The sequence below is a fragment of the Mytilus trossulus genome, chromosome 4 (assembly GCF_036588685.1).
Source record: "Mytilus trossulus isolate FHL-02 chromosome 4, PNRI_Mtr1.1.1.hap1, whole genome shotgun sequence".
Taxonomy (NCBI): Eukaryota; Metazoa; Mollusca; class Bivalvia; order Mytilida; family Mytilidae; genus Mytilus; species Mytilus trossulus.
In genome coordinates, this window is record NC_086376.1 from 3,769,590 (window position 1) to 3,784,369 (window position 14,780).

A 14,780-nucleotide genomic window follows, 5' to 3' on the forward strand; every position below is an offset into this window, starting at 1 on the left:
TATCGTCTGCCTTTTTCTGCCGTCTAATAATACACCGACTTAAATAAGTAACTAAAATACTTAGATAAGTGTAAATTTACTTAGCTTATCTGATTTGATTTCTTATGTATATAAGGAACATAAAGTTCTACACATATACAATAAGTTCATAATGTTTTTTTTATTCTGGGTCTTTACCCACTCCCAATTTATATAAAACCTACACACATTTCCTATAAATGATATATATATAAATTACTGATACTATAGGTAGACTGAAAACCTTCATTCTTCCGTCAAATTAATTTGTATAATTCGCCGACTTGAAAAGGCACACCTTTTCTTTAACAACATTGTTCATTCATTAAGTGAACAAATACGTAAAGGTTATGCACAGCCTTTAGATGTAGAAAATATCTTGTTTGATGACCTTTGCGACAAAGAAAAACTTCATAACCTTTTTCACATTGTTGAGAAAGTTATAGTATGTTGTTATAAAGGGGAGTCTCTCATCCATCGTGTGTGTTGGAGCGTTAGTTAAACATTAAGTATTGCAACAGGCGTAGTGACTCTTCAACTTTCTCCCAGGATTAATACGATGTATCTAACTATCGGGGCGAATTTCATACTTTGATGTGGTACATTTCGTTGATTATAGGCAAAATAGTGTGTTTTAATATTTACATTGACAAACATATTTCATACTTTGTGAAATGACTAAGATAAGATTTTTATTACATAGAGAACTTACTTGATTTTATTTTTGTGATTTTAATTTCGATTTTCGGATGTACATTAATAAAGACACAAAATGATATATTTTAGGTAAGTAAATATAAATCTACATATCTTTTTAACAATAACTCGTTGTTTAGATTTTATCTAATTTATTACCAGATCATACTTTAATTCATGTTCGGAAAGAAGGTATTGAGGCATGTCATGTTAACAGGACATGTGTTTTATTTACTTATATATTAGCATGTCTGTTTTTAAACCTTATTATAATCTTTATACAATTCTTGCATATAATGATTTTCAAACGAGAGTTTTTTCATGTTATAAATATATAGATTAGCGACGTCTATATATGAGAAACTATATATCCTCCTTAATCTTTGATTATGTCGTTACAATAACTTTTATTTGCCTTTTTGTTAAATAAAATAATTAATGATGTTAAAATAACTTAAAATTACTATTTGCAATTGTGTTATGGTCTTTTTTAGCTGTAAAACACAACATATATATGAAAATTAAGGATGATATTATGAAGTTGATATGCACGAGACCGATCGAATTTATAGGAATAACTAATGAACGACAAAAAACATAAACGTCGCAGGTATTGCCATTCTTCCGATTAAAAGTTACTGCAGGTTTTTTTGCGATAATCCATGAGAAAAACTGGCAAGCGGCAAACGTGTCCCGGGCGTACAATGTAGCATCAACAAGCGCTGTATCCTATTTTTGGCCTGATTTCTAAACTTTTGCCTCTTTCGTTTTTATCACTGCTGTGCATTCTCCCGAAATAAACCAAAAAGGGAAATTCGACGTAATTCCCGGGCACATTGACATACATTTTGCCCTATTCAACTTCTTAGAGTAAATTCAAATCCTTTTGCTCTTTAATGATGTTCTTCGTCTTAGTAGTTGCTTGAGGGTTTTTAGCGATGATCCAAGTAAAACTCGCGAAGATCAAGATTGCTCATAGCATTGACTTATGACGTATCTTTTTCTATCTTTAATTTACTTCCAATCCACTTTTAATTATGACGCAATGAAGGTCAATTTATAAATGCACATCAAATACAAAAAAGGGACACGCTTTACTTTAATATACTTATTTTTTATTATACATGGTTGTGTCAACGTTCGCTTGTCTGTGTGAAATTAATTATCATGTATCATGAATTCCAGTCAGTGGTTATATAACACGTTCAATATATTATACACAAATAGCAAAAGCAATATGTATTTTGGCAAACTTCGTTTTCTGTAACAGACATTGAAAGCCTCAAATACAAAATGTAAGTATTTAACTGCGTAAAAAAACTTTGATGATAGTTACAGTCTTTAAAAAGGCAAATTTATTCAAATGAATTATGATTCGGCAGTTTAAAAGCTTTTATATGGAGTATATCAAAGTCTTTAATATGTCAGATTCATATTTTACTTTTCACGCTATTGATTTTCGATTGCACTGTTTAGAATTGTTAGAGGATTCGGTATGTCTTTTTATAGCTGGCTTTAAGCTTTAGTAGCGGACCCACTCTCAGCGACTTAATCATTTATAAAGTGTAAGCGATCAGATGTGGTTGTCTGTCACTGACGGCAATTGTATCATCAACAATGAGCCTTAAGACAGTTCGAAAGATCATAAATGACACTCCAGTTTCATTTGGTTATAAATTAACACTTTGTGATTCGGCAATTTTATTTTTCTTTAAATAGATATAGGAAGATGTGGTGTGAGTGCCAATGAGACAACTCTCCATCCAAATAACAATATGTATAAGTTAACCATTATGGCAAAGGTACGGCCTTCAACATGGAGCTTTGGCTCACACCGAGCAGTAACCTGTAATATAGTTCTTCATTTGTTTCTGATCTATTATTATACATCCTTGGCTTGAAAATATTCAGCTTTCAGCGTTCCAGATGACTGAATAAAAAACCGCTCGGTTGTTTCGTTTTTGATAGCTCAATTGGTAAAACAAATCTACACGTCGTTTTATTTCCCGTAATCTTCATATGCAAGTTTCCTCATTGACACATTCCTATTTTATTGTTGTAGTTGATTACTTCTTATTTATTTTGAGGGTACCTTAACTTTACAGCATAAGTGTGCAAAGCATTGCAACTATCACCAACTATATTAAAACACCAAATATATTAAAAGATACATTAAAAGCTACTAGAGGGACACTATTCTAGATTTGAATCATCTGTACGATTTGGATGTTCAGTTTACAGGGAAAGTATCGATGAAGGTCCTATCATGGATTACCAATGATTAAGTTTCTTACGTTAGTTGGTATCTTGTGGTTTTCTATGCAGTGTTTGCCGACTTGTCTTGGGGTTTTTTTTTGCCAAAGCTTTGGCTTGTGATTTTTCAATGTCCACCTGGTATCCTCGACACATGTATTGGTTTTATATTTGAAAGTCTGGTGCCCGACATGTACTTCGGAAACGTTTAAACCCGTGGAGAGATCCGAATTATAGGTATTAAACTGTCAAATTAAGAAAAAAGTATGCATGACTGTAAAAACAGTGGATAAATATCTATAGAATTTAAAGCATATAATAAATAGATATGTTTTATTAATACAATGAAACCTGCTATGATAACTATGTATACCATGTTATTATACTATTATGATCTGTGCGTTCTATTTGTATTCTTTAGTTGCCTCTGGAGGGTCCCTTTAATCCTACTTAAATAAACATGTACTTATTTTTTTACATTGTACATGCCAATCTGTGTTAAATATTCTTCTTTTCGATACATTAGCTGTAAATGAAAGTTAAAAGTGTAACTTTTTCTATTTCAATTTGTATGAATATAACTTACACATATTTCGTATATGGAAACAATAATCGTATGTTTACTTATCACCGATATGAAAAAAATCTGCAAATATTTATGCTAAAAATGTAATTTATAGTCAAAGGATTTATTCAAATACAATATTTACAATTTGTTATTTGTAAAGGATCGAAATAACTATATAGCAGATATGTGTTTGTATATTCTGGGCACGTTCGAAGATTATCACCTGTGAGATCAAGCCATGGACTGTGAAGTATGCTGAATTAAATATTTAAAAAATCAATTCCATTTTTATAAAAACTGTGTCTGCATGTTTTACATATTATAAATTAACATGTAGACTATTACATAACTTTTTTTTTTTATTATTAAATTACTGTACAGTTAAGTTCCAAATTTAAGTCAAGTGAAGGCAAGTGGAACATAAAAGGTTTCATTACACTTAAGCTCGTTTGTACATGTATAAAACGTCACAATTACACTAACTTTGACAATAAACATTTGCTAAATTTTATAACCTGGTATATATTTATGAACCTTATTAAAATAGTTTGAAATTAAAATGAAATTAAAAGTGACGGTAATTGGCTAACTTTCAGTTAAAAGTAAATAAAATTGTATTGCACCTAAATTGAAATGTTTGAGACTCGAAACGTGGTACATTTAATTACCATGGATCTATTAGTATATTGAGTAATTATTTAGTCGTATTTCTTCATTTAACGAATTAAAGAAAAATGCACTTCAAAACCCCAGGAATTATTTAAAAACAATGTTTTCAAATGTATGAAATAACATTCTTGGTATGTTCATAAAATAGTCAGATATACATGTATGACAGAAATCTGTATTGCAAAATCCAACAAAAATAGTATCATTTTCAGGTGTTGTCCCGAAAAAGATTATTAGCTACGTGGTGTTTTATTCAAAATGTTATTGTGGGAAATATATATTTTTCGGCAAAGTCTTGCATCATATATAACAAGTTCAAAGACTATATGCTATATTAGGTCATATACACTGTTTGTCAATTTCGTAATATGTATCACATCAAAGTGATAAAATATTAATATATGATCTCAATTATTATACATCAATAAAATCAACCAAAATCTTAAACGCTTACAAAGATTTTCTTTTTGCAATTTCATGGTTCAAACACTGGCTTTCTAAATTCATGCACTCATTGTTTGTACAATACAATACATGTACATCAGTTCTAAATATTAAGTATGCTGTGAAAACTCCCACCTACGTCCTAGCGTCAACGAAAATTATATTAAAATTTTCAAATATATTTGGATTACATATATATAAAAATTTATATACATGTGTATATAAATAGAATCATATTCAAAACAGTGTGGTCCTGGCCATTTAATGACAACCTAAATTATCCCACTGACTGGGACAGATTAGGTGAACGTTTGTCTGTAACGACCATTGCTCACTATGTACTTGTTAAAGACAGTCAATCTGTGAGGTCACCAAAGGTTCTCAACACCTAAATAAAGCAATTCGAAAAACGAATCCGGAATAATACGATGTGTTGATTTATATTAATAATATAAATCAAAACATAAAGGTTATTCCTGAATAATTTTTCGAATAATTTTATTATTAAAGGCGTTAAGAACCTTTGGTGACCCCACAGTTTAAATTCTATCATAAGTAAGAAGTGAGCAATGGTCGTTACAGACAAACGTTCACCTAATCTGTCCCAGTCAATGGGATAATTTAGGTCGTCAATCAATGGCCAGGACCACACTGTTTTGAATATGATTCTAAATGAGATGTATGGTATAATCAATAACCGAAAAGACATCGAATCACGATCTATGCAGTGTTGTTTTGTTTACGACGGGAAACACAATGTCTTTAATCCACCATTTTCTACATTTGAAAATGCTTGCACCAAGTCAGGAATATGACAGATCTTGTCCATTCGTTTTTGATGCGTATTGTTAAATGATTTTGCCATGTGATTATGGACTTTCCGAACTGATTTTCCTCTAAGTTCAGTATTTTTGTGATTTTACTTTTTAAGTACGATTATTGATTGATTAATTTGGTATAAGGTATTCACACGTTCTTAACCGGTTTTTACTGAAATAGACAGTTTTAACTAAAGCCAAAATTCCAACTTTATTCATACCATTTGAAGATTACCTTAGCTGTATTTGGCAACACTTTTAGGAATTATTGATCTCAAATGCTCTTCAACTTTGTAATTTATTTGGCTTTTTTAAAACGTTTTGGATTCGAGCGTCACTGATTCATGAGTCTTTTGTAGACGAAACGCGCGTCTGGCGTATATATATAAAATTTAGTCCTGGTATCTATGATGAGTTTATTGGAACACATAGAACGAAGAAGGTATTTGTGAAATTAAAAGTTACGAATCCAGTCAAATGACGAAATTTAACAGTGATAAGTAGGAGGTCCCTATTGAAAAGAAGGTGTTTTTCTCTTTTTTTTTTTGGTCAGAGTAAATATACACCTACTCTTTTCTAATGAAAGCATTTGAATCATGTATTTTGATTTTATGAATTTGCAATTAATATTTTGAAATGTTTATGTAAGGTGTTGCCTTCTTCTCAAATGAAAGTTTTACTTATATGTGCAAAATAATTTTCATACCCTTTCTATAACACGTAATATAAGAGTGTTAGAACCACGATCGCATTATCAGTTGACACATGTTCTGTCCATTTTTATTGATCAACTACTGTTACAATCTCTCTCTCTCTCTCTTTCTCTCTTTCTCTCTCTTTCTCTCTCTTTTGTCCATGTTTTGATGTTTTGGTGTTTTTATACCATCTTATATATCTTTTTGGTGTAAATGAAGTAACAACAAAAATCAACTTAATTGTTTATTATAATCACGGTTGACGGTGTTGAATAAATGGTAATCATTCATGCTACATATACCTATGTCTTCGATTAATCTCCCCGAACCACCTATGCCCGTTTTTAAAGCTTATATTACTAATGCAAAATGCAGAATTTAAAGTTTGGTCTGGTTTTAGGTATAATGAGTACAATAGTTAGAATCACATGACGAAAGCAAAGGTAAAGTAAACAAAATATTTACGCCTACAATTTGCATTTCTGGTATTTTTGTAATCTAATACATTGAAAATTGCATTATAGTGATAGATTAAATCGGTTATGCCTTGTTGTTCTGAAGAGAAATGTTCTTCAAACAGGTGAATGTATGCATAAAGAAAGCATGAAGCTGATTATACAAAGAGTCAATAAAATTATGTCTATCTTAATGATAAGACACAGTTCTTAGTCAGTATAAAATACAAGTTTTTTAAAACCTAATTACTATGGCATGTTTTGATTACAGTCATTATAGACACAATTGCGTACTTATATTTATAATTAGTATCTAATCGTATTTTAAAGAATTTAGATATCATAAGGGTAGAATACGTGTATTATATAGTTAAAAATGAAGTTTAATAGATTTGAGTTACTGTTGTCTGCATCAAAATCATTCAAATTCGGAAAAAAATGTTAGAAATGTATCAGTTAATAGGAGCTGTCATATGGATGAATCTTGATAAATAATTACAGTATGAACTTTCATTTAAAACGAGAGCGTTGGTATAGGTTGAAAATTCAGCCTCAAAACATGTAAGCTGCAAATACCTACGATCGAATGCATTATATAGCTCCTAACGTTGCAGAGTATTTACGTATCTCTGACTTTCAAATTTTTTAAGGTTTGTGCGTTAGTAAAGAAGATAACCAAGAAAAACGATTAGGACGCATTGCATTCACTGCACCAAATCAATGTCAAGTCTTTTTTCGGATACATAACCAACACCTGACCAATTTATGTCGACAATTATTTAGATATTGTTGGAAAACTTTATACAAGGACTTTTTTTAACATCAGAGTTTCTCCTGAAACTTCTGAAATATCATATATTTGGTGCATTAGAAAGCAGATATTTGAGTATACTAGTATACGACTGTCCTGGTCCTGTTCGTCGTTGTTTCGCGGTTTGCATGTTGTATCTACTACTATATTATAGTCGCCGTCAGCTAAAATTCGTAGCGGTTATCGGTTAAAATAATCTAAACTATCAATCGCGTTCACTCGAGATATAGGTTTTATCATTCCATTCATAAATCGCAAAAAGAAAAACCACTACTGACCTACCTGTTAAGTGATTGCACTGTGATAATCCTGACCTTCACATTTTCCAAGACTATATTGAATGGTGTAATCCGCCATTGTTTTTTCCGGAAGTGTTTCCGTGGAGTTCAATTTCATAACATTTGCATAAAGGGCGGGAAACCGCATCACATCAATGAAAAGAACATTTCAGGAAACTGCGCAAGTGACGAATTTCACATGTAAACAAATGATCCTCATAGAAACGAAGATGGCGGAATTACAATGTAAAACATTCTGGAAAATGTGAAGGTCAGGATTATTACAGTGTGATCACTTTAAAGGTAGGTCAGTAGTGGTTTTTCTTTTTGCGATTTATGAATGGAATGATAAAACCTATATCTCGAGTGAACGCGATTGATAGTTTAGATTATTTTAGCCGATAACCGCTACGAATTTTAGCTGACGGCGACTATAGTTGTTTGTGCGTTTCTCTGTCATGAATGTTTATGCGTGTGATGTTTATGTTGTAATTCTGTCAGGTAGTGTGCCATTTTAGCAACACATTTTTATATTGTTGTAAAGCGGGAGGTTTGGTAAGCCATTTAAATCAAGCTCAACCCACTATTTTTTTGTGTTTGTTAAAATGTCCTGTACCAAGTCATGAATATGGCCGTTGTTATCAAATAGTTCGTTGCTGTGTGTGTTGACGTTTATTTGTGTTGCACTTTGGTTGTTTCTTTGATTTCCTCTCATATTTGATGTGTTTTTCTCGGTTTATAGTTTGTAATCCAGATTTATCAATCGATTTATGTATGACTTTGAACACCGGTATACTACTGTTGCTTTTTGCATACAATTATAAGCGATTTCGTCGCTGAGTTGTACGCAGTCGCGATATTTAACCAGCACATCCTTCTTCATAGTTTTAAGGAAACTTTATGTAAAGAATATGATTGGTGTTTAAATTTGCACGATGTCGTCTTTGAAATAGTACATTATCGCGAAATTTTACCAATTATATATTATCGTACATGTATTGATGACAACCTAGTTAGATATATACAACTTCAAAGAGTGGGTATTCGTCACGATCCACTCGAACTACTAACATATATTCATTCATTATTTACAACATTTTGTGAAGATCGTAGACCATCGTATGGTGTTAAGAATTGGATGACCAGTTTGATGTTCAATTAATGTAAATTTTTAGTAGTTTAAAAGGTGGCATTGAATGGGCATTCTTCTTGAATACCAACGACAATAAATACCATTCCTACTTCTGTGATAATAAAACTACAATAATACTGAACAAAGTTAGAAATTTAATTGACGGTTTGATGGCTTTTTCTGACAAGGGAGCATTCAGTTTATTCTTAAAATTCAGAAAGGTGTCATTAATTTGTGTCATCAATATATTTAGATTCAATGTTAATATTGACGTACAAGTAAATTGGCAGGCTGCGTATTTCAAAAGAAGAATATAATACACTTAAGATTTCACTAAGCAATTATTCGGGCATTTTAATTATATTATTAACATTGTACCTAAACTGAATTGAAACATCTGAAAACCAACAATTGTCGGATCTCGTTATAAAGTACTATTTTATCTATAAATAGTACATGAATTGGCAATTGCCGAAAGTATGTACCAGTTAAAGCGCAGTCATCGTTTATAATTAGTGAATTAAGGGTATAAGTATCTATTTTGTCTTTGAGTGTTTCTTCAAATTCTCCCATTTACTACTCCTTCGAACAACTGATTTAATTCTGCCAGAATCATTATGCACAGAAACAACAACATTATGCAACTTGCTGCACTATGAGTACTTCAGGGAGAAATAAATCTTCAAATTAGAAGAAAATGATATGGCTCATCTAATAGGTAGACATTATTGGAAATTGCGTAATAACAGGTAAAAAGTAACCCGATTTTAATGCTTTACCTTAATTTTTGATAAAGCAGTGCAATTCGATCAAAATTTCCGTGTAGTTAAGAAAAGAGTAATTGATTGTCTATGCTAAAGGGAATACCGGGGTAGCATAAATAGAGTTCCAATAATGGTACAATGTTGACTGTTATACCCCTTTTTTACTTCTATTCCTATAATTCTGTTTGTTTTGTTCACACATTGTTGTCGATACAATCGAATTTTATACCACTGTCATACAAGTGAACCCGGTTGCAATATGCTAAAAGACTTTCCGATTTGAATTTTCCTTGGAGCTCGATATTTTGTTGGAATTTTACTTTTTTGACTCTTCGAAGGAAAAAGAACCAAGCGTAAAGTGTCTTTTGACAATATATGCTTATATCAATTACATAATTTACCAAACTATTTATTGAACTGTATCAAACCTGGGAAAAGGAGGAGGACAGGATTTTGCTGATAATAAACATTTTACCTCTCGTATAATATTTATCGTAGGCTGTTGTACATCACTAATTCAAGACCATTTCGATTGAGGGTTTACTACTAACAATTTTTCAATAAACACTTTAGAAAATTTACATTATAACAAACGAGGCAATGTTTATTGTTTAAAAGGCGAATTGTTAGTTGCAAAACAATTATTGCCTAGAATAACTAGAATCTGTTTGTATAAATAAAATCATCTTTGTATACTTATAATAACCTTAGTTTGAAGTACTACAAAGGGAAAATTAAAGGTAAAACCGTATTGCGTTTTAGTCCTGTACATTTTTGTGTATGTCAAATTCATTCATAAATGGTAACTGCAGTTGTCTGTGCTTCTTTTCTAAACTCTTTGTTTGAAAACAGATGTCACGCTGTTTCTAATACGTCACTTATGATCAGTACGTGTTGTTGCTTTTATTAAGACGCTTAGTATTTGTTTTTTTTTTCTCAATCGATTTATGAATTTCGAACATCGGTATACTACTGTTGCCTTTATTTCGTACATTGTATAGACACGACTTGTTTCTTTATTATTATGAGGCTGACTTCATGCAGGAACTTCTTAGGAAGAAAGATAAGAAGTTAGCAATATCCTTTAACTCTACTTTCCGCTATACAGATGACGTTCTTTCAACAAACAATTCAAAATTTGGTGACTATTTGGAACGCATCTATCCCATCGAATTGGCGATAAAGGATACTACAAATACAGTTAAGTCGGCTTCATATCTTGACTTACATCTAGAAATTGACAATGAGGGTCGGTTGAAAACAAAACTTTACGACAAAAGAGATGATTTCAGCTTTCCAATTGTGAACTTTCCATTTCTAAGTAGCAACATTCCAGCAGCACCTGCATACGGGGTATATATCTCCCAAATGATACAATATTCCCGTGCTTGCATTTCCTATTATGATTTTCTTGATAGGGGGTGACTGCTCACAAGGAAGCTATTAAACCAAGAGTTCCAAATGGTAAAGTTGAAATCATCCCTTCGTAAATTTTACGGACGCCATCACGAGTTGGTTGACCATTATGGAATAACCGTTTCACAAATGATATCGGATATGTTTCTTACGTCGTAACTACAATCCCCTTCCCTTTCATGAATGTGACCTACCGAATTAGACTATTTACCGGATTTGTAATCACATAAGCAACACGACGGGTGCCGCATGTGGAGCAGGATCTGCTTACCCTTCCGGAGCAAATGAGATCATCCCTAGTTTTTGGTGGGGTTCGTGTTGTTTATTCTTTAGTTTTCTATGTTGTGTCATGTGTACTATTGTTTTTCTGTTTGTCTTTTTCATTTTTAGCCATGGCGTTGTCGGTTTGTTTTGGATTTATGATTTGACTGTCCCTTTGGTATCTTTCGTCCCTCTTTTGCAACCTCTATTTTCCAGTCATTCGTGACTTATACTTAAGTAATGTATATCATTATACCTATAGGGAATCAACAGCTTTCGATTTAGTAATATACAACTAACGTTTTTTTATATTTGTTTTCAGGTATAGTTTTATGCTAGTGTATATTGGATGCATATCTCTTCTTCATCTCGTGGATCATACAGAAGCAAGAAGAAAGGTAGGTGCCTTAGATCTGGACTGTACAAATCTTAAAAAGTAATTTATGTGGACTTATACTGTTATATATAGATTTAGTTTTATTTTGTAAACTTGAGTTGCTTTAAAAGGAAGAATCACAAAAATACTAAACTCTGAGAAAAATTCAAACAAAAATAACTAATTTTCAAAAACAGGTTATATACCCTGTACCTCGACACATCTTAAATACCCATCAGTTACAAAAACATTTATCTGGAATACAGTGCACTAATTGGTTAACAGTTATATTTGCTTTTCCTGCATAAAACTTAATATAAGAATTCAACAATCCATTAGGCAATCAAATAGTTTTATTACATAAATCTGTTTAGTATCTTTGATGAGTATTTTATAAAAACTCTAGCTGACAAAGGAGTATGTTCGATAAGGTCCTAAAATGGCCCCCTTTTTTAGCGTAAAGTTCAAATTCAGATTTATCGACCAATATCACGATAAATTACAGCTAATACATTGACTAGCTAGGATATAAACCATTTTGTTGAACATTTTACGTTTCTGTGTTTCATTATGACGTCACAAGTTGTACTCATATCGATTTTTCACGAAAAATCAATGAAAATGGGTAAATTTCCATAGATAATTGGACAGGAAACATAGAGCGCATGCGTCGACAATAAAGATCTTTTAAAATAATGTTTGTGAAGACATTTCACATGTCTTTTTTGAATCTTAAGCTTGTCGACGCCTGCGCCCTATGTTTCCTGGTCCTTCATTTGGTTGAAATCTAGCTGATTTTGTCAAATTTCACCAAAATCCCTGATTTTGACCTTTTTTGGATGTAAAAATCAACGTGTTAGATTTAAACTTTGACAAAAACAGTTCTCTTTAACTTTCTAACATGTCTTTAAGGCAACTTAAAACATTTATTGTCTTATAACTATGAACTTTATAATTGGGGCCAAATATGGCCCTTACCGAACTTACTCCTTTCAGATTCTCAGTTACGTTTTCTTTAAGCTCTGTGTTCATGTCTAAAATTAAGCATATCAATTTTGACTTGCGTCTTCCTTGGAAAATGGTCCTGGTTGTTTATTGTTTTTACAAATAGTCACAAAAGAGTAATTTACCCATTATAGTTTGTTTCTGTGTGAGTTGTATTTTAGTGTTGTGTTTCTGTTGTATCGTTGTTCTCCTCTTATATTTGATGTGTTCCCCTCAGTTTTAGTTTGCAACCCGGATTTGTTTTTTCCTCAATGACAGAATGTGATTGTTTATAACATGTATTTGTTTCCGTTGAAATGCATGTATATAAAATGTATGTAATATATTTCAATTATACAAGGCTGAAAGATAGACATCCCATTTTAATTACAACATTACCAAGGGTTGATTGACGTTTATAATACACATATTAATATGTTTGATACATTATAGGTTTCATTAAATTTTATTATTCATTTCATTTATTTGTCGAAAAATGTTATTTTGTGACGGTTGTACAATTTTCATACGTTTTAAAAGTTATGGAAATGAAAAATATGGAAAGTTAGCATAAAGTTATATATATATGTACTTCTACAAGTGTTAAACATTATAAATATCAGTTTTAAATCCTGATACAACTCATATACAGATGATAAAGGCACTGAATTACATGTGCATGTAAGTTGGACGACGTGTTAAAATGCCTTACACGTATTTATTTGCACTCAATTCGACAGGTTCATGATCACTTTATTATGTAAAGTATACATTATGTATATAAGCAGGGTTGTCGAACCAGATAGAATTCACTTATATCATCGTTATTTATACCATTATAGGGGTAATTGAATATGTATTTTTGAAGGTAATTGATAATCTGATAGGATTCAAGATTTCGTTTTGTAGTTCTAGGTTGGTGACAAATTTATGGGCACCTTTCGTAAAGATATCCAATAGATACACATCACATAATCTTGATATTACATATTAACATAATAATAAAACAATCCATCAAATCATTTGTATACACAGTTCAGACGATGGGTTTATCTTAAAATGTAAATACGTCTTCTGTTAAGAAACAATTTCAACTGAATAATTTTTTTTTAACTTTCACCAATCGCCTGTTCAAAAAGATTATCTTGAACTACATTTCAGTTGCATATTTCGGTGGTAAAATATCTGATAAGCCGATTGCATCTTTTCATCGAACCATGAAACAGAAAGGACCTAAAGTTAAAGTTATTAAGAAATGATTGAACAATTTATCTATTTCAACGTAGCAGAGAGATAATCATCAATTGTTTCTTCAGAAGAGATCGTTATGTTTGATAATTAAGGCTATAATAATGCCAATCTACCTCTTATTCTTTTACATGTGCTCGCCAGTTGTTGATATATCTGTTCTTGATCTTCATAATTCCATGTTAGAAAATCCTAAGCATAATAATAAAATGAATATTGGTGAACAGATAAGATTCTTATTTCCGGAATATATTACTTTATTTAATGTTATTGTAACTGGAAGTTATAACGTTTATGTCTTTGCTTATTGATTTGTAAACTTTTATGAATCGACATTAACGCCCCTAGTTCCTCAGATTCTCTACCATTAAAAAATGGCAGCTTTATAGTATTGGAAAACCACTGAAACATTGTAATCAAAACATAATACATTTTGGTTTTAATCGTTGGGGTCTCACTGACGTTCACCCTATATCCTCTTTTATTCATTTGATCGTGGTTTATCAAGTCGGGAATATAATTGCTTTCCATTCGTTTTATATACTTCAGTTTTGTTATTATCTTCGATAATAGAATTGCCGATATGAATTTTACTCGGAGGTTGTTTTTTTTTTACTTTTTACTAATCAAAACAGATCTTGAAAGACATAAAAGTAAATCAACATGTCACATACAACAAGTCGTTCATTATTTATTTGAATATATTCACTGGTGAACATCAAGCTCCGTTCAGACAATTCGCTTCCAATCGATACAGAATACATGACATTAACCTGTTCAACATATACTCTTCAGTAATATGAGGTAATACTTGGCGTATAATTTCCCAATAGAGGATTAATGTACCTTGGAAAACAATGCTCGACATGAAGATTGGTCAATATTATGCTAACA

At 31.5% G+C, this 14,780-nt stretch overlaps 1 protein-coding gene across 2 annotated transcripts in view; it reads left to right on the plus strand.

The window, feature by feature from the left end:
- Positions 1–323: 323 nt before the first annotated feature.
- Positions 324–14,780, plus strand: part of LOC134714509 (thrombospondin type-1 domain-containing protein 4-like) — a 53,077-nt gene continuing 38,620 nt past the window's right edge. Inside the window, exons 1-2 of one of the 2 annotated variants that reach the window (XM_063575807.1) lie at positions 324–804; positions 11,601–11,676. In XM_063575807.1, coding sequence (XP_063431877.1) covers positions 791–804; positions 11,601–11,676 — 90 coding nt within the window. In that variant the 5' untranslated portion in view covers positions 324–790. Of the gene's footprint in view, positions 805–1,893; positions 2,010–11,600; positions 11,677–14,780 lie in introns of those variants that run through there. The other variant, XM_063575808.1, reaches the window with a different exon arrangement.